Source organism: Eretmochelys imbricata, chromosome 6 (genome assembly GCF_965152235.1).
Source record: "Eretmochelys imbricata isolate rEreImb1 chromosome 6, rEreImb1.hap1, whole genome shotgun sequence".
Classification (NCBI taxonomy): Eukaryota; Metazoa; Chordata; order Testudines; family Cheloniidae; genus Eretmochelys; species Eretmochelys imbricata.
This window is the reverse complement of record NC_135577.1, coordinates 24,964,081-24,989,073: the sequence shown is the minus strand read 5'-3', so window position 1 is coordinate 24,989,073 and position 24,993 is coordinate 24,964,081. Positions and strand designations below refer to the sequence as shown.

At 40.9% G+C, this 24,993-nt stretch overlaps 1 protein-coding gene across 2 annotated transcripts in view; it reads left to right on the top strand.

Moving 5' to 3' along the window:
* Positions 1-24,600, top strand: part of TOLLIP (toll interacting protein) — a 60,068-nt gene extending 35,468 nt beyond the window's left edge. For both annotated transcript variants that reach the window (XM_077818249.1, XM_077818250.1), the window contains exon 6: positions 20,790-24,600. In XM_077818249.1, coding sequence (XP_077674375.1) covers positions 20,790-21,001 — 212 coding nt within the window. In that variant the 3' untranslated portion in view covers positions 21,002-24,600. The remainder of the gene's footprint in view (positions 1-20,789) is intronic.
* The last annotated feature ends 393 nt before the right edge of the window (positions 24,601-24,993 follow it).

The following is a 24,993-nucleotide window of genomic DNA, read 5'->3' as shown; positions in this document are numbered from 1 at the left end:
TGTCAGTAGATGTACATCGAAGGGAAAGACTGAATTCAGTGTGGGTATTTTGGTTTAAGTTTAATAAATGCATCCAAGTCCATGTGAATAAGTGACAGAATGGATAGGGCATAGAATATCAGGGTTGGAAGAGACCTCAGGAGGTCATCTAGTCCAGCCCCCTGCTCAGAGCAGGACCGATCCCCAATTAAATCATCCCAGCCAGGGTTTTCTCAAGCCTGACCTTAAAAACTTCTAAGGAAGGAGATTCCACCACCTCCCTAGGTAACGCATTCCAGTGTTTCACCACCCTCCTAGTGAAAAAGTTTTTCCTAATATCCAACCTAAATCTCCCCCACTGCAACTTGAGACCATTACTCCTTGTCCTGTCATCTGCTATCACTGAGAATAGTCTAGATCCATCCTCTTTGGAACCACCTTTTAGGTAGTTGAAAGCAGCTATCAAATCCCCCCTCATCTCTCTCCAATTTTTCCACATCCTTCTTGTAGTGTGGGGCCCAAAACTGGACACAGTACTCCAGATGAGGCCTCACCAATGTCGAATAGAGGGGAACGATCACGTCCCTCAATCTGCTGGCAATGCCCCTACTTATACATCCCAAAATGCCATTGGCCTTCTTGGCAGCAAGGGCACACTGTTGACTCATATCCAGCTTCTTGTCCACTGTAACGCCTAGGTCCTTTTCTGCAGAACTGCTGCCGAGTCATTCAGTCCCTAGTCTGTAGCGGTGCATTGGATTCTTCCGTCCTAAGTACAAGACTCTGCACTTGTCCTTGTTGACCTCATCAGATTTCTTTTGGCCCAATCCTCTAATTTGTCTAGGGCCCTCTGTATCCTATCCCTACCCTCCAGCGTATCACCTCTCCTCCCAGTTTAGTGTCATCTGCAAACTTGCTGAGGGTGCAATCCACACCATCCTCCAGATCATTTATGAAGATATTGAACAAAACCGGCCCGAGGACCGACCCTTGGGGCACTCCACTTGGTACCGGCTGCCAACTAGACATGGAGCCATTGATCACTACCTGTTGAGCCCGACAATCTAGCCAGCTTTCTATCCACCTTATGGTCCATTCATCCAGCCCATACTTTAACTTGCTGGCAAGAATAGTGTGGGAGACAGTGTCAAAAGCTTTGCTAAAGTCAAGAAACAACACGTCCACCGCTTTCCCCTCATGCACAGAGCCAGTTATCTCGTGCATGACTTGCCCTTGGTGAATCCATGTTGACTGTTCCTGATCACTTTCCTCTAAGTGCTTCAGAATTGATTCCTTGAGGACCTGCTCCATGATTTTTCCAGGGACTGAGGTGAGGCTGACTGGCCTGTAGTTCCCAGGATCCTCCTTCTTCCCTTTTTTAAAGATGGGCACTACATTAGCCTTTTTCCAGTCATCCGGGACTTCCCCCGATCACCATGAGTTTTCAAAGATAATGGTCAATGGCTCTGCAATCACATCCGTCAACTCCTTTAGCACTCTCGGATGCAACGCATCCGGCCCCATGGACTTGTGCACGTCCAGCTTTTCTAAATAGTCCCGAACCACTTCTTTCTCCACAGAGGGCTGGTCACCTCCTCCCCATGCTGTGCTGCCCAGTGCAGTAGTCTGGGAGCTGACCTTATTCATAAAGGCAGAGGCAAAAAAAGCATTGAGTACATTAGCTTTTTCCACATCCTCTGTCACTAGGTTGCCTCCCTCATTCAGTAAGGGGCCCACACTTTCCTTGACTTTCTTCTTGTTGCTAACATACCTGAAGAAACCCTTCTTGTTACTCTTAACATCTCGTTAGCTGCAACTCCAGGTGTGATTTGGCCTTCCTGATTTCACTCCTGCATCCCCAAGCAATATTTTTATACTCATCCCCAGTCATTTGTCCAATCTTTCACTTCTTGTAAGCTTCTTTTTTGTGTTCAAGATCATCAAGGATTTCACTGTTAAGCCAAGCTGGTCGCCTGCCATATTTACTATTCTTTATACACATCGGGATGGTTTGTCCCTGTAACCTCAATAAGGATTCTTTAAAATACAGCCAGCTCTCCTGGACTCCTTTCCCCCTCATGTTATTCTCCCAGGGGATCTTGCCCATCAGTTCCCTGAGGGAGTCAAAGTCTGCTTTTCTGAAGTCCAGGGTCCGTATTCTGCTGCTTTCCTTTCTTCCGTGTGTCAGGATCCTGAAATTGACCATCTCATGGTCACTGCCTCCTAGGTTCCCATCCACTTTAGCTTCCCCTACTAATTCTTCCTGGTTTGTGAGCAGCAGGTGAAGAAGAGCTCTGCCCCGAATTGGTTCCTCCAGCACTTGCACCAGGAAGGCATGATCACAGCACCAAGGGCTGAACCCAAATCTGATTCCAAACTCATTTTATTAGAGTTAATATGAAGTTTAAATTCCATCAGGGATCTGGGTTACCTGGCATGTGGAAGCAATTTTACTCCACAGTAGTAATGTATATAAGACTGTTGAAATAACTGCACACACAAAAAGATTGAAGCATTAAGCAGTGAGTGTACTAGAGTTTTACACACTTTGTTGCTTCTGTAGTCCTAGTGCATTGCACCCAACAGGGACTCTGGCATTCCTCTACATCCCCCTTGTTCAGGAACCCCCTGCAATACAATTCTCTCCCTCATGCTGGTGGCTCTGGGTCCCCCAAGCCACAGGCTTTTTGTTCACCACTGCCTTCTCCTCCTTTCCACTTTCATTTTCTTTCTATCTTGAAGAAAGTCTTTCAGGGCAGCAACATTTTAAACTGTATCAAGAAATAAAAATGGGGAGGAGGAAGGGTATTGTTATGCAGCAATGTGTTTAATGGCTACCAGCAACTGGTTCTTTGCTCTGTAGACAACTAACAAAGGTGGTTGAAGCTGCTGGCACTGCTAACCAGATGCTGAAACTGCATGTGTGCCCCATTTCTTCCTTTCGGCTTTGATTATTTTTCCCCCACCAAAGTCAGTAGGGTTCTGTCCACTGAGAGAGCATTCTCTGAAACCTTGGAATTTGTCAGTTGCAGTGTTCAAAAGTTACTGTGTTACAGAGAAATGCCATTTAATTGAGTGTTAGACCTCATTTCACCAGCCAACTAACTGGTTTTGACTATAATTCATATACTCTGAAGTGCGATTCCATTATGATATAAACCAAATGCATATGTTCTTGTATTTTTCAACTAGAATTTAATATTTTTCTTATTGTAGCTTCAAAATCATTAATGTAATAAATACTTCATATACAGTATGGATTTCAGTGCTCCACAAACAAGAGGATGTGAATGAGTCCTGGGAGATTACAACTGAATGCTGTACAGAATTTCTCAAACAGCTCTACAAAAAATTGCAATGCTAGCCTCTCTGGCCCAGTCCTATTGCATGTTGTAATAAGGACCATGCCTATACTAAGGGCATGTCTACACTTACCTCCGGAGCGATCGATCCAACAGGTCGATTTATCATGTCTAGTGAAGACGCGATAAATCAGCTGCCGAGGCTCTCCCGTCGACTGTGGTACTCCACCAGAGCGAGAAGCGTAGGTGGAGTCGACGGGGAGCGTCAACAGTCGACCTACCGCAGTGAAGACACTGCAGTAAGTAGATCTAAGTAAGTCGACTTCAGCTACATTATTCACGTAGCTGAAGTTGTGTAACTTAGATCGAGCTACCCCCCCATAGTGTAGACCAGGCCTAAGAGTGCTCTGGCAGTGCTTAATTTGTAATGAAAGAGGTGCCAGGGCTCAAGCAATTTTTTTTACTTTCATAATTGATGTGGCAAGCCCAGAGATGCTAGGGCAACGTGTTGCCAAGTCCAGAGGTGCTGTGGCTCAACCCTGGCACAAATTGTGCACTGAATATTGGTACACTATACTAGCCAAGTACTGGTGCAGATGCAGCTATAGTGGCAAAGTTGCGCTTTGCACTTGTGTAGTAAAACTAGCCTGTTCCAACAAAACAAGTTATACCGTTAAAAGCACAGGGATGTGAAGACATGTGGTCCCGGACCTGTATCAGCAGAAGTCTGTAGTGTAGACCTGACCTGAGACTCATTTACACATGAAAACATGGCTTTCTTCAGAGTTGAAAGATTAGTGCTCTTCTGTAATCTGATGTGTACACCACCTAGTGTTGTCTGCCCCTTTCCACTTCAATTTGAAAATATTTAAAAAATCTTTTGAAGAACTTTTATTGGTGAAACCTCTTCTAAGCAGAAAAGCACAGAAATCTGAGATTTAGTGCATATGACAGTATTTATTTCCTATATTAAATGTCGAATTTCCTAACTCATATTTGCATAGTACAGAAGTGTCCTTATCTGGTAACATACCTGTACTGGTGTGGGTGGAGTAGCAGAGTTGTTCCACAGCCATGGCATACTTATATGTAGTACTGTACTCAGTACTGCGGCATTTGTTTTCAGAGTTAACTTGTTGCTTCAGTCATTACTGTGAATGAAAATATTAGGAAATCCTGCTTCTCTACTTAAACAAGTCTTTATTTTTCAGACCATCATGAATTGCTTCCTTTATTTAACAAATGTCAGATTTTTCCTTTTTTTTTTTTTAAAGGACTCCAGAGGTGACTTAGAAGAAAATATTATGGACAGTTTAATGGGTTTTATTAAATGCGTCTGATTTTTTGCAGCGGGGGGTTGAATTCCAAATCAACTCTTTTTTTTTCGTCAGCTCATTCTACACTGTTTGCACATAGCATCTTTCCAGGTTTGCATTTGATAATCTCTGAAATCTTGGACAGAATCTGAGTCAGAATAGTAGTAGAAAAATACTGAATGTAAAGAGTAATTGATATTCCAGTTGGTCACTTTGTGACACAAAGTGACAGTAAACGAGCCTCTTCAGTTATCTTTAGGATATTTGAGTGTTTAAAGCAATTCCTGGGAAATCCATTCTAAGCAGAGGATTTTCTGTGGAAATGATAGTGATAATGGCTCTGGCCAGTTCATAATCAGAAATTATTTTGGTTTTTTTTAAAATCCCTAAAAGCAAGCAGCGGAGATGGACATAAACAGAAGAATGATCCACAAAGGAAAACTTCAAGCATTGCCTGCATAGGATCCTCACTGTGGTGGCTTGTGAGCTTTGTCCTCTAGTACTGGTTATCTGGAGGAGCTGTCTTCCAGGTGCCAGCTTCTGGAACTTCCTGTGGAATTCCTGGACACTGGAGAGTTGGTTCATAGTGCTGACTGTAACGCCACCTGCTCTTCTTCCTGACAATGTGTAGAGTTCCTTCACTGCCAGCTCTCTGTGTTGCTCTTTCTTCTGACTTTATTCTCTATTTCCAGAGGTCCAAGTAGGAAACCTTCTCCTATAACTCATTTTCCTGGGTCAGCTGTACCATACACTGGAGAAGAGAATTCTGTGGCCCAGGGGCTCCAGAGATTAATCTCTGTTATCCAGAATACAATTAAAGCTCCTCCTGGAGTCCCTTCCCCTCAAGTGCTATCTACTTGTCTCAACTCTAGATGATACTGTAAACCTACTAATGGCTACACTTTGGAATCCCTCAGCTTTTTGGACAACTCAAGGGGTGAATCAGCATACCCTTATTGACCACTACCATCTTGTCCTTCTGAGTGATGTTTGTAAGTTCAGTTTCATCTGCAGGTAGTAACAAGGAGAGAGTTGCTAGAATGACATCACCTCAGACCAGGGGGTTTTGGATGAAATAACTGGTTTATAGTGTTCAGTTCCATTTCACATTTACTGAAGGGTGTTTTCTCCAGATTTTAAGAGATTATATTACCATGTATAACTTCAAGGGCGGGACCTGCTTATTGCTTAAGGATATGACTGTCACAGTGGTCCACATTGTCACAGAATCGGTAAATTTTGTCATTTATATGGACCTTGCTGCTGTGCATTAACTGTTTGTTAGTTTGCTTTGACCTAGTCCTGTTCCAAACAGGACTAGCTCAAAGTGAACTAATGAACTGTTAATGCATGGCAGCATAGTCCACAAGGTCACCATGACCATATCATGAAATTGTCTATTTTTTACCATTATCACTGCTGTGAATTATGCATAATTTTACCATATCATCATCATCCATACTTATCGTAGAAGTCTATATGATTTTTGGATTGGTGTGTCCATTATAGCGTTCGCATAGTTCTCAATCTCCTAGGGATAGACAATATTGTTTTAAAATATCCCAACAGGAGATCTTCATTAACTGGAGCCAGATATTTCTCTAATTCCACAGCATCTTAGAGATGATGGGAACATCACCCGTGGAGCTGTGAAACCGCATTTTGGATTCATCGGGTTTTGTACTCTGGCCTGCTAAACTTGCAATCTGTCTTTCTCTGCTCAGTTTGTCAGATCTCCTGACCCAGAAGCTTTTACATCCTGATTTGAGCTCTTTGCCTAGTGGTTGGCTAGTTGAACAGTTTAGATTGAATTTGAAAAGACCAGAAAATTCCACTTGAAAGGAGGAAATATTCCACCTGAAAATTCACATTCTGTGAAATGGACCTGCTTCTCTATCTGGGCAAGATTAAAGGATGTGAACTTCATTATTGTTCTTTTCTTCTTTTATTGTGATCTACTTGTTTTACACCAAGCAATCAAATCTCTCCCTCAGTTTGGTCAGAGTGCACTTGGCTTACAATTTCACTGGTGCAAGATTCCACTGTATTCTCTAATCCTACATGAACTGAACATAATTATGTCATTGTGTTGCCTATTCAGGAGTTATCCCCACTCTGGGACTTGTGTGGTGCCTACTAACACAATTTTAGCAGCTCAAATGTTTCCTGGACCACCTGTCTTTGAAGACTGCATTTCTGGTCATGATCTTGTTGGCTTGAAGAGTGAGAGCCATGTATTAATGGCTCAGCCATTATATATAGTGTTCCAGAATGATAAGATAAAGGTATACCTGCATTTCAAATTCTTGTTGAAGGTGACCTGTGACTTCCACATAAGCAACTTATCAGCAGGGAAAGCTAGGCTACATTGTTAGTAAGGTTTTAAGTTACTGCCTGAGCAGGGCTAAGCCATTTTGTAAAACATCTAGATGGCTGTCTTATTTGTAGCATTATCCTGACATGCTAGGAAACAGTAAAAAAAATTCCAAGCAGATCAGAATCTCTCCACTAGTTCATGACATATTAAGGTGCATTTTACTAGACCTCAAATGCATGCCTCAGAAAAGTCTCCATTGTTAAGAGGTGCAAAGACACTACCTGATGGTCCATCCATATTTTCACTTGACATAACACTAATAATTTGGCCTGTACATTAGATACTCTGAGGCAAACAGCCTTGCAATCGTTAGTCAGATAAGACTCTCCAGATCCACCCCCTTTGGGTCTGGGGACTTCTTGTCAATTGCCTGTAGTGGAGAGTCCATGCAGAATGTGTTTTGAAGAAGGTACAGTTACTGTTACCTCACTCAAGATTGTCTAGTCTGACAATGTATTGTTAGTGGAAGGAACTAAATATCAGTTGGGGTTACATCCTCTGTTTACTTGCGTGAGATTGGAAGGACATAGGTAGGATGCGCCAACTGGCACTTCTTCTCAAGAAGTTCCCTTGCCCGCGAAGTGAATCCATGCCATCAGTCATCTCAGAGCCATAGTTAGTATGGAAAGTACCTTTTGTTTGTTTCCATACCGTCTACCCCGCATCCTTTTACTCCAGATTTTCTAAAGGCCACAAGGCATTTAGCCATGCTAGTCCTGTTCCCCTTAATGGGAATCATAAAGAGAATCTTACACAACAGGGTTCATGAAGTGTTTGTCTACACTGCAGTTAGACACCTGTGCCTGGCCCGTGCCAGCTGACTTGGGCTAAGGGGCTGTTTAATTGTGGTGTAGGGATCTTGGGCTGCAGCCTGAGCTCTGGGCTCCTCCCACCTTTCAGGGTCTTAGAGTCTTGGCTCCAGCTTGCACTGCGATTAAACTGCCTTGCAGCTTGGGCCCTGTGAGCCTGAATCAGCTGGGTAAGCCACAGGTTTTTAATTGGAGTGTAGACATACCCTTAATTTCTCCCAGTGAACTACACCTGCAATTAAGTAAATGGCCACTAGGTGTCATTCTGTTCCAGCAATGATCTTACAGACAGATTCCTAAGTGAAAGTTTTGGTGATAAGGCTTTTTTGTGATTGAAATATAGCTATAAACACTTCCTTTTGATTGGGTTGAAATGTCTATTCAGAAAAGCTAAACTGCTAGTCTTTAATAATAAAAAAAAAAAGGGGGGGGGGGAAAACCCCGTAAAAATGTCTGTGATTTCCAAAATGTGTTCAATTTAAAAGAGAAATAACTTTTTTTTCTAATCATACTCAACCTGTTATCTGAAAGTCAAGCTATGATCTTTCTGGTTCATTCATCAGGAAAAGACTCTGCATTTGGAACTTAGTGCAAGCAGGACTGTTAATCATGATGTGCAAGCCAGAATAGAATCTTTCACTCCCTCAGTCTTTGTAGTGCTCACTGGAGTAAAAAGTAGGAAAAAACTGGTTTGTCACTACAATAAGTGGATGAGACACAGGAAGAAAATGTTGAATAATGAGGGGTCATTTTTACACTGTGAAGGGGGAGATGCGCAATACTGGTCTGGAGCAGAAAGTAATAGAATATTCCCCCCCCTTCTTCGTTTGCTGACGAAAAGCACTGGTGTGAACAGAGTTTTGTCAGCAGGAGAGCTTTCCTGCCGACAAAACTACTGCTGCTCGTTGGGACTGGAAGTTTTTTCTCGGCGGGAGAGCTCTCCTGCCAATAGACAGTGGCTACAATGCACTACACTTTTAGCAGCACGGATGTAGCAGCACAGCTGTGTCACTAAAAGATGTGTTGTGTAGACATAGCCTAAGTCAGAATTACAGACATTAAAAGTGGATCATTAGGGCTCCATCAAGGGCATGGATTATCTCTTACCAATGAGGCAAAACTAATCTTAGCTAATTGTGGCTACACCTTGTGCATCTTAACAAGAGAGACCTTAATTTATGCAGACTCATTCTTCTGAAATTGTAAACTCTTATTGCAGTGGCAATTTTTTAATGAAAAGTTCTCTGATAGGAATAAAAAAATTAGTCTATTATAGTATGAAAGCTGAGGGCTAGTATAATAGTGTGCCTCTTTGGATCTACAAGTCACCTTGCTTTCTTAACTTAGTCCACATTAGTATTAAATATTTGTATGCAGTGCTATAGGGATATGTTGCCTTTCATGGAGAAAAGAAACTCACTGCCACAAGGAAATTGCAGTCTAGGTACAAAGCTTTCCTTCTGATCACCACTTCTGCAAACCACCTCACTATATCTTCAGGAAATCTGATCTGACTATTGCAACAAGTTACATCTAATTAAGAGACACTGTGAAATATGAAGGCTGGGATCCATAGTCTAACAGCTTTGTATCTGAATTTGCCTGACTCTCATCTTTGGAGGGTAAACTGTTCATTTCCTATTTAAAAAAAGTAGATTAATGTTTCTTTTCCATGTCTTATTCCTTTCCCACCTATCCTCAGGGCTTGAGTACTTTGCTCTGGGTAAGTCTTCTGAGATCTTATCTCACCCCACATTACTTAATCAAGAATCTTTGCATGAGCTCATTGAAATTGCTTTTTGTTTGTACACAGCATATTGTACCACAGAGCATTGCACTTGGATGTCACAATGCAGCAATTTTAATACATCTGTTTTAAGATATAAAGGCATCTGCAGGTGCTAATGGTTTTTAGATGTCTGTTTTTTTTTCCTTTTTCTTTCCAGAGACTTCAGAAATAAACAGGATTAGTTATAGTAGTCTACAGGTAAAAAATTATTAGTTTTAGGATTTTTAAACTAAAACAACATGAAAGTAGTAAAGTTTTCCTGTATACTAAAGTCATCAATACACAAAGGCAAGCTGTGCTGGCAAGATGTAGAACTAATTCCAAAGTCCTTGACAGCATCTGGTTCAAGTAGGCTTGTGGCCTAGTTCAGGTAGCAACTATTCTTAATGTCAACGAGCACTAATTTTGCACTTGTACGTTTTTATAGAGGGAGAGGGGACTTTCTAAACCCCTGCCACTGTAGGGTTTGGGGTTTTTTGGTTTTTTTTAACTGTAGGAGTGGAGGGGACTTCAAAAATTTCTTGGAAGCTCATGTACTAACAGGTTCTCTAGTGGCACATTGACAAAGCTTCCTATCCTTTCTTTCCCTTCCCCACCCCTCTTGCCTTACAGTCTCATGGGTAAACTTTTTCACCACCATATGCCTTTTGGAAGCAATATTCATTTTGATTATTAGTCTTAGCTAAGTCATCTGATGCCTATTTCTGTGTGAGCACTACTCAAGATAGTTGGGCCTAGATTCACAAAGGTACTTCAGCATTGTGATGCTGAGTGGTGCAGCACCTAACTTTTGGAAGCCTAGAAAATCACAGGAACACACTGATTTAGGCTCTTAGGCTCCTTATACACTGAATGGGGGGTTGGGGGGGGAGGGAAGGCGCCTTAGACTGCTATTCACAAAAGCCAGGATGCTAGACAGCAGGCCATCCAAACTAGCCAATGGGAGATGCCAATAAGATGGGTATGTGCTAAGTCCCTCCCCTCTCACTGAGACAGATGCCTCAGTTTGGACTGCAGGGGGTGCCTATCTCTGCTAGCGATTTTCAGCTGTGAACCCTCTAAAGTTAGGCATCTCAGGTGTTTTTACAAGAAGGTAGCCAGTGGAGGAGGACCTCTAGCTTGACTTTTAGCCCAGTGGTCAGGGTACTCATCTGGGATATGGGGAAACCCCCCTCTGATGAAAACTGATTTGAACAGGGATCTGCCACCTCTCAGGTGAGTGCTCTAACCAGTGAGCTATGGGATATTGTAATATGGGGATCCCTCCGTTTCTTCTGTTGAAGCAATTCCACTGTGGATGAATAATTAGTTGTTAGATCAGGGATTTGGATTCTGGATCTACCACATCCTGGGTGCGTCCTTTAACTACCAAGCTATAGAATCATTCTCATGGTTGTGTGTGTCCATCCCTGTGCTCTTTCTCCCCTCTTCCCACTCCCCTCCTAGTGACTAATTTATCCACAGTGGAACCCTAACCACTGGGCTACAAGTTATGAGGGAGGTCCTCCCCCAGCTGTTCTGTGCAAACTTGCCTGAGGTGCCCAATCCAATAGGCTGTCTCTGAGATGCTTGCTAGGCCCTGCACACAAGTTAGCTGGTTGAACACCTGTCTTTCCTGGTTTATGAATCATTCTGTTGCTTAGGTGAGAGAGAGGTGCCTAGAGGCAGAAACATAGGCATCTAGGGAACTTTTTACTGCGAAAACTTAGACACCAAGTGAGTTTAGGCACTTATGGGATTCAGCATGAATTCTGTGAATCACACTGAAGCCAAAAACTGGGACTTTCGCGCCTAGGCACTTCAGTCTGTGTTTAAGTCTGGAGTTTAGATGACGTATTTTTGTGACTCTAGGCCTCAGTCATTGGTTTAACAGATGACTCCTTTTCTCTTGAATAGTTTGTCAAAGTGATATACACTGACAAACCCTTAATTTTGAACTCTCAAATAGATATTGTGACATCCTCAATTTGAACTTAGTATAAAAAGTCCAGTCCAGTGTCTTCATGAAAGGCTAGATTTCTTCTTAAATAAGTCAAATGTCATTTACTAGCATCCTGAATTCCAGATAAAATGGTGTACATAAAATATAAAACAACTTGATTGGCTTGGTTCTTAGTTAACCTTGCCAGAGCACCAGAATTATTGTGGGATTGGAGAATGTTCATGTTTTCCATAGATGTCAGTTCATTTTGTAGCGAGTGCCATAACTGGGTATGTTGTTGAGACAGAATGTGATGTTTTAAAAATAAAATCATAGCCTGTAGTTTTTAGCACCAAAAATGCTGACACAAGTGATTATTTATACAAAACAAACATTTTGGGAAATTTTCAAAGGTATGAATGAATTAGGCAAAAATGAGTTGGATGCGATCGAAAAGCTCCCCCCAGTGGTGTTTTCAGAGAACTATTAAAATGGTATAGCCTGCAAGAAACTATTGTATGTAGAGTGTCCTATTTCATTGTTAGATAAAAACTTTTGAGGAAAAGAAATGAACATAAGGCACTTGACTGAACTAGAAACTAAGAACCAAAATATTTGTGTAATGCACTGTGTACAATCTGGATGAAAATTTTCCCCTTGCTGTTTCCACTGCTGTTCTTAAATGACCACAATATGCTATCAACTGACTTGCTATTTTACATGTTCATTTTTATATTATTGGAATGTCATTGCTTGTGCCAGCATGTTTCCCACTGTAGTCACACTGATGCTTTAGAGAACGGACTCTCCACTCTTAATTTATAATACTTTCTATGTAATACTGGAAGCAAGAGCATAATGGCAGTGTGCAATTCCAGCTCCTCTGAAAACGTTTAATACTGTTATTTTCTATCTATGCTTGTCAGTGCAAAATGAGCTATTACACAGTATATGTTAAATGAAGTGGCATCTTACTGAGTCTTAATTTTATAAAATTGAAGCTACTTAATGTGTCAAGCAGTTTTAGTTAAAAAAAACCCTCAATCTTAAAATTTTAATTCTTTAACAGGAAGATTGTCGTGTAAATGTTTGATTTTTATTTAAAAACAGTATTTAAATTTTGAAAAACTATATAGAGACCATACAGTAAATGAGAAAGTAAACTTTCATCATGGTATTAAAATATCATGGTTTATTTTTATGGTACTCAATGTAGTTGTGCTTGGACTATTTTTGTGCACCAAATGAATTTAAAGTGATATAAAATTTTCAAAGCCACTTGTCTGCAGTTTGTGCAATAATGAGGGAGAAGACGGAGTGTTAGAATTGTTAGGAAAGAAAAATAAACTCTCTAAAGTTGAGAATACTTATTCAGTAGAGATTTTACAAATGTATATGATTCAAGAGTTAACATATCCTGATGACACAGTAGGAAAGGAAACTCTGGCCTTTGTGATTTTGACTGAGAAGACATACAACTTTAAATTTATGGATAAGATGATCTGTTTCTATTGTTTCTGAATCACTTCAGAAACTAACTGGAGTGATACTGCCTTTTCTTTTCTGAGTAAGATGGTTACTGGCTGTGCTATTCACCTGATGCTGAATGTTTTAAATTTTTTTAATGAATCATTTAAAACAGTTTTACAAGCTGTCTAAAAACTGGTGTTCTATTAAGACAACTTGTGGTTGAAAATTAAGGTTTTTGAGGTCATTTTCACCCCCAACTACTTTTTTGACAGTGATAGTCAGAGGCCAAATTATTTTGATTGGTTGGATTGCTTTACCCATATTTGTGTTATCTTGTGCTATATGGAAGCCGTTTTCACTGATGAAGGCTTTAGACATGTATGCTTAGTTTTTGATGTTTGTCAGCTCTCAGACGAGCTTAGTTAGGAGGGGGAAGATGCCTGATGGGTAAGGCCCTTCATTTTTGTATTTTACTGATTTATTTTTCATCCAAATTTTGGACCATTCAATGGACATGAAAATGCACATTCTGTTAAAACTCCAATATATTACGTTAGGTAGATCTGTTTGTTAACAATAAATTAGTCAATGTAAATGTGAGGCTGTCTGTTAAAGTAAGGCAATGTAGTAGAAGATACACATGCGTGTGCATATGTGTATGTACTGTTAATATACAGTTCATGAAATAAGTCACAGCATTAAATAGCTTTTACTTTCAGTTCTCTTAGTTATCTCTATTGGTTTTTTTCCCCTTTCTTCCTGTCCCCCAGTATTAACCTGGACTTTTATCCAGAAGACTGTGAAGTAAAGTTTTTGCACCAATTTTTCGAATTTTTGTAATAAACACATATATTCCTGGATGGGGGAACTCCTCCCTCCCTCCCCCCCCCCCAAAAAAAGGGCCTTTGTGATGGGTTACTTAAGATAGATGAGTTTAAAATTGCTTTCGTATGTCTTTGAAAAAGGAAGGCAGTGGAGCAAAACACTTTTTAAAATCACTGAAAAAGGAGGAATGGTTGGCATTGGAACTCTTTTTGTGGTGCATTGGAAAATGTGGGTTCACTAACTGAACAAGATTCTTGTTTAACTCTTGCGTGTCTTAGGTTTTGTATGGAAAGCAGGAGGACTTACATTTTATTAAGGTATGCCCATATTCATGGAGCAAAGTAGTCTTAGTCCACAAATCTTCTATGGGAAGAGAAGAAGTGGGAAGCAAAATAACTGAAAGATGTAGTTCCTGAAAAGTTTGTGCAGATGGTTGGCTTGCTTCAGGGTTGTGATGTAGAGACAAGTTTTTGGTGAAGTTCATTTTTGGTAAGTTCTCTTACATATCTGAAGGCCTGTGCCATCTGAAGAGACCCTCATTCACTTGCTTTTATTATATTTCAGTCTTTGAAAATCTACAAAAATTCTTAATGGTAAAATGTCAGGTCTTTATCATCAGTAAGGTCAAAGATGATGACCTTTAAGGAAGGAAAACTTTTACTGGCTTTTATCAGCATTCCCAACACAAGAGAGGCCATACTGAGTCAGACCAATGATGCATCTTGCCCAGTATCCTGTCTTCTGACAGTGACCAATGCCAGATGCTTCAGAGGGAATGAACAGAACAGGGTAGTCATCAAGTGATCCATCCTCTGTCGTCCAGTCCCAGCATCTGGCAGTCTGAGGCTTAGGGACACGCAGAGCATGTGGCTGCATTCATGGCCATCTTGGCAAATGCCATTGTTGGACCTATCCTTCAGGAACTTCTTTAGTTTTTTTTTTTTTTAATTCAGTTATAGTTTTGGCATGCGCAACATCCCCTGGCAATGAGTTCCACAGATTAACTGTGCATTATGTGAAGTATTGCCTTTTGTTTGTTTAAACCTGCTGCCTATTAATTTCTTTGGGTGATCCTTGATTCTCGTCTTGTGGTATTCACTTTCTCCACACCAATAATGATTTTATAGACCTCTATCGTTTCCTCCCTTAGTCATCTTTTTACCAAGCTGAATAGTCCCAGTCTGTTTTAATCTCACCTCATGTGGAATCCGTTCCACGCCTTTAATAATTTTTGTTGACCTTCTCTGTACCTTTTCCATTTCTGTAGGTCTCTTTTGACATAGGGCGAAAGAACTGCATGCCCTATATATGGTGTGGGCATACAATAGATTTATAGAGTGTCGTTATGATATTTTCTGTTTTATTATCTATCTTGGGGCGGGCAAACTTTTTGGCCTGAGGGTCACATCGGGTTTCCGAAATTGTATGGTGGGCCGATTAGGGGAGTCTGTGCCTCCCCAAACAGCCAGGCGTGCCCCGGCTGCTGCCCCCTATCCGACCCCCCACTGCTTCTTGACCCCTGATGGTCCTCCTGGGACTCCTGCCCCATCCGCGCCACCATGTAGAACAGAGCACTGGGTCAGGCCACGGCTCTGCAGCTGCGCTGCCCGTCAATAGCTCGCAGCCCCGGTGGCGCAGTGAGCTGAGGCTGCAGGGGAGGGGGAACAGCAGGGGAAGGGCCCGGGGCTAACCTTCTGGGCCAGGAGCTATGGGGCTGGGCAGGAGGGTCCCGCGGGCCAGATGTGGCCTGCGGGCCATAGTTTGCCCACCTCTGATCTCTTTCCTAATGGTTCCTAACTTTAACTTTTTTGACTGTCATTGCACATTGAGCAGATGTTTTCAGAGAGCTATCCATGATGATTCCAAAATCTTTCTTAGCTGAATTTAGACCCCATCATTTTGTATATATAGTTAGGACTATATTTTCCAACTTGCCTTCCAACATAGAATTTCATCTGCCATTTTGTTGCCCAGTCACCCAGTATTGTGAGATCCCTTTGTAACTCTTCAGACTGCTTTGAACTTAACTATCTTGAGTAATTTTTTATTGTCTGCAAATTTCGCCATCTCACTGTACACACCTCTTTTCAGATGGTATATGGATATGTTGAACAGCACTGTCATAGTACAGATCTCTGGGATACACCGTTATTTTCCTCTCTCCCTTCTGAAAACTGACCATTTATTCCTACCCTTTGTTTCCTGTCTTTTAACCAGTTACTGATTCATGAGAGGAACTTTTCTCTTATCCCATGACAGCTTACTTTGCTTAAGAGCCTTTGGTGAGGGACCTTGTCAAAGGCTTTCTGACAGTCTAAGTACACTCTATCCACTGCATCACTCTTCCACATGCTTGTTTGACTCAAACGAATAATGAATTGGTGAGGTATGATTTCCCTTTACAAAAGCTGTGTTGACTCTTCCCCCAACAAATCATGTTTATCCATGCAGCTGATAAGTCTTTTCTTTGCTATATTTTCAATCAATATGCCTGGTACCGAAGTTAGGCTTACTGGCCTGTAACTGCCAGGATTGCCTCTGGAGCCTTTTTTAAAAAAAAAATTGGAGTCACGTCAGCTATCGTCCAGTCATCTGGTACAGAAGCTGATTTAAGTTAAAGGTTTACATACCAAAGTTAGTCGGTCTGCAGTTTCGTATTTGAATTCTTTCAGAACTCTTGGGTGAATACAAGCTGTTCCAGGTGACTTATTACTGTTAGTTTTATTACTTTGTTCAAAGACTTCCTGTATTGACACCTCAGTCTGGGCTAGTTCTTCAGATTTGTCACCTAAAAACAATGGCTCAGATGTGGGAATATTCTGGGCTCTCACCCTAAGCAGTGAAGACTGATGCAAATAATTCATTTAGTGTCTTCGCAATGGTATTGTTTTCCTTGAGTGCTCCTGTAGCACCTTGATTGACCAGTGGGCCCACCAACTGTTTGGCAGACTTCTGGTGTACTTAAAAATGTGTTTGCTGCGTTTATTTCGTCTTTTGCTAGTTGCTCTTCAAATTCTTTTTTGGCCTGTCTAATTATACTTGATTTGCCAGAGTTTGTTCCTTTCTATTTTTCCTCAGTGAGATTTGCCTTCTAATTTTTAAAATATGCCTTTTTGTTTCTAAATGCTTCTTTTACTCTGGTTAGCCATGGTGGCCTTTTTTTGGTTCTCTTCATATTTGTTTTAATTTGAGCCTATATTCTGGTGTTTTTAAAAAGTTTCCGTGCTGCTTGAAGGCATTTCACTCTTGTGACTGTTCCTTTTCATTTCCATTTAGCTTCCTCTTTTTTGTGGTGTTCTCCTTTCTGAAGTTAAATGCTACCGTCGTGGGCTTCTGTGGCATTTCTCCCCCCACACGCGTGCACACACACCAGGATGTTAAATTTAATTATAGTATGGTTGCTGTTACTGAGCGGTTCAGCTGTATTCACTTCTTGGACCGCATCCTGTGCTAAATTCTGGACTTAAATCAAGACTTCTCTCCCCTGGTGGGTTCCAGGTCTAGCTGCTCCACAAAGCAGTCATTAGTGGTGTCTAGAAACTTTACTTTCATATCCCATCCTGAGGTGACTTATACCCAGTCAATATGGGGATAGTTGAAATCCCCCATTATTATTGAGTTTCTTATTTTTATAGCACCTCTGATCTCCCTGGGCATTTCACAGTTGCCATCAATATCCTGGTCAGCTGGTCAGTAGTATATACCGTCTGCTATACTTTTATTATTCAAGCATGGAATTTCTAACCATAGAGATTTTATAGTAAGTTTGATTTATCTAAGATTTTTACTGTATTTGACTCTGTATGCTTTCTTTCTCAAATAGTGGCATTCCCCCGCCAGCGTGAGCTGTTCTGTCATTCGTATATATGTTGTGTCCTGGTGTTAGTGTCTCATTGATTGTCGTCATTCCACCAAGTTTCTGTGATGCCTATTATATCAATATCATTATTTAGTACCAGGCACTCAAGGTCCTCTATTTTAGTATTTAGACTTCTAACATTTTTGTATAAGCACTTATAAAATTTGTCACTTTTTAGTTGTCTGCCATCACGTCATGTAACTGAATGGGACTTTCTCATTTGACTGTTTCTCTTCAGTTCCTACTTGTACTTTGTCAACTTCTATCTTCCCCTCTTTACTAGGCTATATAGGATTCCCATTAATAGACCCTCCCCTGTAGGATGTCTGTCTGAACCCTGTGCTCCTCCATACCTGTTAGCTTTCCTTCAGCCCTTGGTTTAAAAACTCCTATGACCTTTTTAATTTTACATGCCAATAGTCTAGTTCTGTTTTGGCTAGGTCGAACCTATCCTTCCTGTATAGACTCCTCCTTTCCCTAAAGGTTCCCCAGTTCCTAATGAATCTAAAACCTTTCTCCCTACACCATCACGTGATCCATGCATTGAGACCCTGTGGTTCTTCCTGTCCCTGCACATGGAACTGGAAACATTTCAGAGAATGCTACCATGTAAGTCAGGGGTAGGCAAACTTTTTGGCCTGAGGGCCACATTGGGGTTGCAAGACTGTATGGAGGGCCGGGTAGGGAAGGCTGTGCCTCCCCAAAGAGCTTGGCCCCGACCCCTCCCACTGACTGCCCCCTCCTGGGACCCGACCCCCATCCAACCCCCCCGTCCTCTGACTGCCCTGACCCCATCAACACCCCTGCCAGGCTCCCCAGGACTCCCACGCCTTTCCAACCCCCCCTGTTCCCCATCCCCTGACTGCCCCCCCAGAACCTCTGCCCCATCCAACTGCCCCCTGACAGGCCCCCCGGGACTCCCACACCTATCCAACCATCCCCTATCCCCTGACTGCCCCCCGGAACCTGCTGACTCCCTTACCAAGCCGCTCAGAGCAGCCTGTCTGTCAGCCACGCCGCCCAGCCGGAGCCAGACACTGCTGCACTGCCCTGCAGGAGTGCACAGCCCCACTGCCCAGAGTGCTGCCCACGTGGCGGTGTGGCTGCGGGGAAGGGGGTACAGTAGGAGAGAGGCTGGGGGCTAGCCTCCCCGGCAGGGAGCTCAAGGGCCGGGTTGGACGGTCCCACGGGCAGGAGTTTGCCCACCTCTGATGCAAGTCCTGGACTTCAATCTCTTACCTAGCAGCCTAAAATTGGCCTCCAGGACCTTTCTCCTATCTTTTCCTATGTCATTGGTACCCACAGGTACCATGGCCATCAACTCCTCCCCAGCACTGCACATAAGTTTGTCTGGATGTCTCGAGAGATCTGCGGCTTGCTTGCTTGGCAGGCAATTCACCATGCTGTTCTCCTGGTCATAACAAATCCAGCTAGCTATATTTCTAATGATTGAATCCCCCATTACCATTACTTGTATCTTCCTAGTAACTGGGATTCCCTCCCATGGAGAGGTATCCTTAGTGCAAGAGGATACACCAGTTACATGGAAATTATGTTATAAGGGCTCTATCACTAGCATGTCTGGTGGTATGAATTGTTGCAAATTTTTGTATGCTGGCTCTTCTTGATAACAAAATCTTGTTCAGCTCAAACTCTCTGGATTTTACAATGCTGCTGCAAATACAGCTACCACCTGACATTTTGGATCATGGAAGGACATTTTAAATAAAAATTACATCCATAGAATATCAGTTTAAAATAAAATAGGGTCAGAAGAACAAATTAACTTCTCTAACTTTAAAATCATATTTGGTACAAAAAGGTTCTTTATCTTATAAGCTGCATAAGCAGGAAGCAGATGTAGTGTCCAGAACTCCCCAGTCAGAAAGCTTTTTTTTAAGTCAAATGATGCCTTGTACAACAATATCCTAGTTTAGAATGCAATTAATTGAAATAATTACAAATTCTTGACAAAAGTCTTTAGTGCACCATCCTTGGCTACCAAGATGAGCTTTATAAAAATAAACTAACTTTGTACCTCTTTTAGCTGTGTTTCCGAACTGTAGGCATGATTTGAATTATTTAGGTCATCAGATGGTAAAAACATACTTTTTATATGGAGCGTGCATGGTGGTTTTTAGGAACTTGTTTCAGAAAGCCCTGCTTTTAAAAATTCCTCTCCATATTGCACTGTAAATTTTTCTTTCTTGACTTTGACAGTACTGTGAGAACAATGTAATGCAAAAGTTCCAAAATATCTCTGAAGTGGTTTCTGTCCTCTGCCTAAAAAACTGGAAGAAACAGTAAGGTCAAGGAAAGTGTCCATCTATAGGAATAAAAAACAGAATTCCTCTCTCATCATGCAGCATAGCTCTGATGTCACATGTTGAACAATGGGATACTATTTATGTGACAACAGACATGACATCAAAATCATGGGTTGTTTGTTCACTTATATCTGCTCCCAATCTACTTGGGAACAATGAGTTACTTTAATGCATTCCTTTTTTGATGTAATGGAGGCCATGTTCATGGAAATCCCCTTTTATCTGAGCTCTTTATTACTCTGGTCAAGAAACATGACTTCTGACATCAGACTATTGGTATAGGATCAGGGTTTGACCTTAGTTTATTTTGTTTTCAACAATGAAATTGTATTGCATCGAATTCATTAGTGTTATGGCCCTTACGTGCAACAAAAAGATTCTGCAAACCGTGATATAAACCTATAAGAACTTATAAAAGAGTGTGATCACTCTTTTTTTATTACGTTTTTTGTGTAGCCTGAAATCCTAGTACGTGGGTGCCTATTCTAAAACTGTAGAGCCTGCCTAAGATTGCCTTATTTGTCTGACTAGGTCTTTGTGCCAAGCCCATCGCCGCATTCGCTGAGCATGTCTGGAACATTGCGCAGAGGGTAATAATGTGGCTAGTATCAAAATGTAATTATAGAAAAAGTCTTGTTTGCAACAGTCGGATGACTTCCCAGATATCGCAATGTTTTTGCACCTGTAAATAAAATCAACAATTTTCTCTGAAATATGTAGTATAAAGGGCCTTTTGTGCGTATTTCATTTGATCAAGAATAAACGTTTTATTATTCACGTAGGAGGAATCTTTAATTTTCTGGTTTTGTTTTCAGGAATGCCTGCAGTCTGTAACCCAGGCATGGTACCGGTGGCAGTGCCTCCTCCAGTCAACCCTCAGCACGTGTGTAATGACGAGGATCTGAAATCAATCCAAGACATGTTCCCCAATATGGACAAGGAAGTAATTCGTTCAGTGCTAGAAGCTCAGAGGGGGAACAAGGATGCAGCTATCAACTCGTTACTTCAGATTGCAGAAGAGTTATAGATCCCAACCCCTGCATTGTCTCTGTTCTTGATGCCACCTTTATTTTGACTTGCCAAGCCAGGGATTTAGGTAGAGGAAGAATTTCCTAACAGATTCCTGTGAGCATTCTGTCTGAAAGAGCTTGTACCCCTTTTTCTCCTTGGATATTTGCACATTTTTTTCACTTTCTCTTTTACAGTTTATTTTACATATGTTCCACAGAAGCTTTTTTGTTAACACCAGGTTTATCATATGTGGCTATATTGCTTTCGGGGGTGTGTGTATGTGGCTATGCTGCTTTTTTCTTCCTTCTCTCTCTCTCTTTGAAAACAAGAGCATGTTCATATGATCTCTCTCAACACTATGCAGTACAGGATTTACTGTTCTGTCTGTGAGATCGGAAGAGTTATGTTTTCTGGGAGTTAGATTTTTTTCTTTACATACTGCTTTTAATACAATGTTTTTGTTTCAGTAAGCCACCTGTTTCTGCCAGAGATATAAAAAATGATTACACAATGCCTTTTGGTTTGTCCTGTGGTGTTCAGTTATTGCTGTGAATAGTCCAACTATCCTTAACATAGTTTTAAATCTACTAACAAGCTGGCTTTCTTGTTGTAGCCTTTAGTGTTTCTAATTAGGTAGCCCCACCCACCTATCCTTGTGATTGGGCACCAAAGCAATATATATCTTTTGGTGAGCATTCTGGGGCTCAATCCTACCATGTGATGTTGCTGTACTAGTGAAATCTTCAGGAGATGGTTTTCTAGATACAGCAATACACACTGCATCAGAGGACAGGATTGGGCCCTAATGTGTTCCTGCAGTTACTTGCACTCTTCTTGCTTCTACATTCCTGTGATTATTCCAAAGGATGAATGCAGGAGGAAAGATTTTATACCTGGAAAATTATGTATAAAATAAGCATTTAATTATTTAAGGAGCTGTCTTGTAATAAGAAAACATGGGTTTTGGGTTTTTTTAAGTATAACATTTATGTTTTGAGAAGAAACCTGCTACACTCACTCCTGTTTTTCAGTAAAACTGTCTTTTTGCATGGAGAAAAAATTACTTTTTAATGAGGAAAGGTTTTTTGGTAGTCTGGAATATGGAGTAGCAAAGAGCTGCAGAATCTTCAGTAGGTATAAAGTATTTAAAGAACTTGTTTCGATGATTCATTGAGTTACAGTTGATCTTAACTAATTCAATTGAATTGTATGCATACAAATATCAAAATTATCTTGTGAGATAATGGAAAATCTGACATATCCTAAATTGGCAGATCCTCATAAAGGGGAAGGAGAGTGCATACAGTCATTGCATGTGTTAATGTGTATGCAACATTGTAGCACAGAATTGCAGAGCCTCTGGAGTGGGAACAGATTATACCTGTTTTGATAAATTTCTGCAGCTTCTTAATTTTTTTTAAAACTGCAAAGCAATGCACTTTAAGTAGTATGCACAAATTTATTTTCAATAATGTGCAATGTCACTGTTCTGGTTTTTGGTGGTGGTTTTAAAACTGCTTTAAAATACTTTCTGCAATAGCCATAGCTTGTATTTTCTTCGTGTTTGAATGTACACTTGAAATACAGGATCTCAAGAGTGGTTCATGAGAACTTTAGTAAGCCAGGTTTGGAATAAGGAAAGAGCCTTTATTCTCTCTCCTTCCCCTCCTTTTTTCTTCTTCCGCAAGCAGAAGGTTCTTCTATATTTATGAATAAACTGCTTTCCCCAATATCTTTCTGTTTAATAAGTGTGGGGGTGGAGAGTTTTTAAATACAGTACCAAAATTGTCCTGGTTTTCTTTCACTGGTTGATTTAAAACAAACAAACAAAAAACCTTTTTCATGATGTCAGACATTCACTCGTTAGTTATGTCAAAAATTCCCCATTGTCTTAGTTGGCAGACTTACATCTTGTAAAAATTTAGTTGTCTTCATGTTCTCCCACTGGTTTTACATTTTCCTAAGAATTCAAGGCTACAGTCTCTCTGCATTTTACCTGCACAGCCCCTCTGCATTTTACCTGCACAGCCCATTACATCTTTACCTTTTGAGTCTCTAGAAACAGCTTTTTATCAGGAAGCTAGCCTTGCTCCTCTTGTTCGTAGCCTTTGTCATCACATGTTAATCACAAAACTCAACACTAGATTGAGCATCAGGATTTTATCTTCATAGCACAGCGACATCTTGTGGCATTGCCAGCCCACGCTTTAAAGCAAAAGATGATCATCACTCAACTTCTTGGTAAAAATTGAGGGATGAGTCCCTTGTTGTAACACCTGTACAAATGGTATGGATTGCTAGGGTAGACAAATTCAGGGAAAATGTATATAATAAAGATTTTATGTATAGTTACTTGGAGTCTACAGTAGCAGATTTTTCTAAAGCAAGTGGTCATGGTTTGATCTGTGTCTGGGAAAGTAATTTTGCTGTCACCTGAAATTGTATTCCTAATTCTGTTATGGCTGAAATGTAAGCATAGAACAAACAGCTCTGAGTGCTCTTAATAATTAGGAGGAGGAAGTGAGACTGTTAGACTAACTAGATTGAATTTCTGGGGAACCTTACATTTTCCATGGGACCTCTAGACCTACTGGAAGTCCTTTTTTGTAAGATGCATTTGTTATATGAAGTATAGCAGAGAGAAGCTGCATAGATTGAAGGTGGGTAGTTTAGGAGCAGTATGGCCTGTAAGTTGGACTCTATGGGAATAAAATATATAGTTTTCATATTAAGAAATACTGACCTGGGCATTTTAATTCAATGGAGGCGCAAGCATTATACATGTGAAAAGAAGCCTCCAAGATGCACTACTGTATTTTTGTTACTAAAATTAATGAGACGAAACCATATGCCTACTCAGTTTTTTGTCAATATATATATCCCACCACAATTGTTTTGCTGTTCCTTGTCAGTTTCAGGTCTGAGGGATTTTGAACTGGCAAGGAATAGTTAAAGCTAGCAGTTGAGGGTCCAGAAATGCAGAACTGAAAGGCAATACCATGCTGGGTTTTGTTTTAAATTAAATACATCACACATTCTGTTGCAGCATGTGACCTGTATGCTTCATTTAATAGAATAATGTGTCTTGATTGTACTTCTGTCACACTCAGCAGCTTACAACAGCCTGGAGCCAAAGCCAGCTGTGTAATACTGGCATCTGCTAAAAGTTAGCGGTGTTCGCACTAGCTTTAATCCTGCCAAGGGTCTGCACTGGCTAAAGACAGGAATATGTTTGTCTAGCTAGATCCTTGCTAACTTTCTCTTCAACCGCTATTCTTGTGTGCTGAAGGTACCGAATGTTTTCCCTTTGCAAATATTACTGCTTGTGTTGGTTGACATGTAATACTGTACAGAGGATGTTTTTGCTGTAATAATTCTGGAGGCATTGTTTCTCACTGTATTGAGGCCCAGTGTCCACATGGTTTTTCTTTTATTGTAAAATACACTTTGACTTTTTTCATTCTATCTAATTTAATAAATGTATCATGTATACCAAAACAGAAGAATCAGTCCTTTGAGAGAAGCTATACCTCTTAACTTGTATACATTCAGACTAAATAATCCATCTTTCAATTTCTGGGGTCAACGATCCAAATAAAAATGAAGACAAATCTAGGATGGTGTGAGAAATTTTTCACTTCAAATGTTTGTAAAATCTTTTAGCACCATGCTCGGTTTCTATGCACATCACTCTTCCACTTGATGAGTCCCTTTATTTTCTAATACCACAGTTACTTGATTGTAGATTGCATTTGAATTCTTGTAGAGATGCAATCAGTCTGCTGTTAGTACAGTAAGTGTTTAAAAATGTCCTACGATGGCTGTATGCACCATTTGTAAACAAAAATGTGTACATCTAGAAATGAAGAACGTAGGACAGACTTACCGGAGGGAGCACTCTATCATGGGATGCAATGACTCTGAAAAAGGTTTGGGAGTCATAGTGGAAAATCAGCTGTACATAAGCTCCCAGTGCAATGCTGTGGCCAAAAGAATTAATGCAAATCT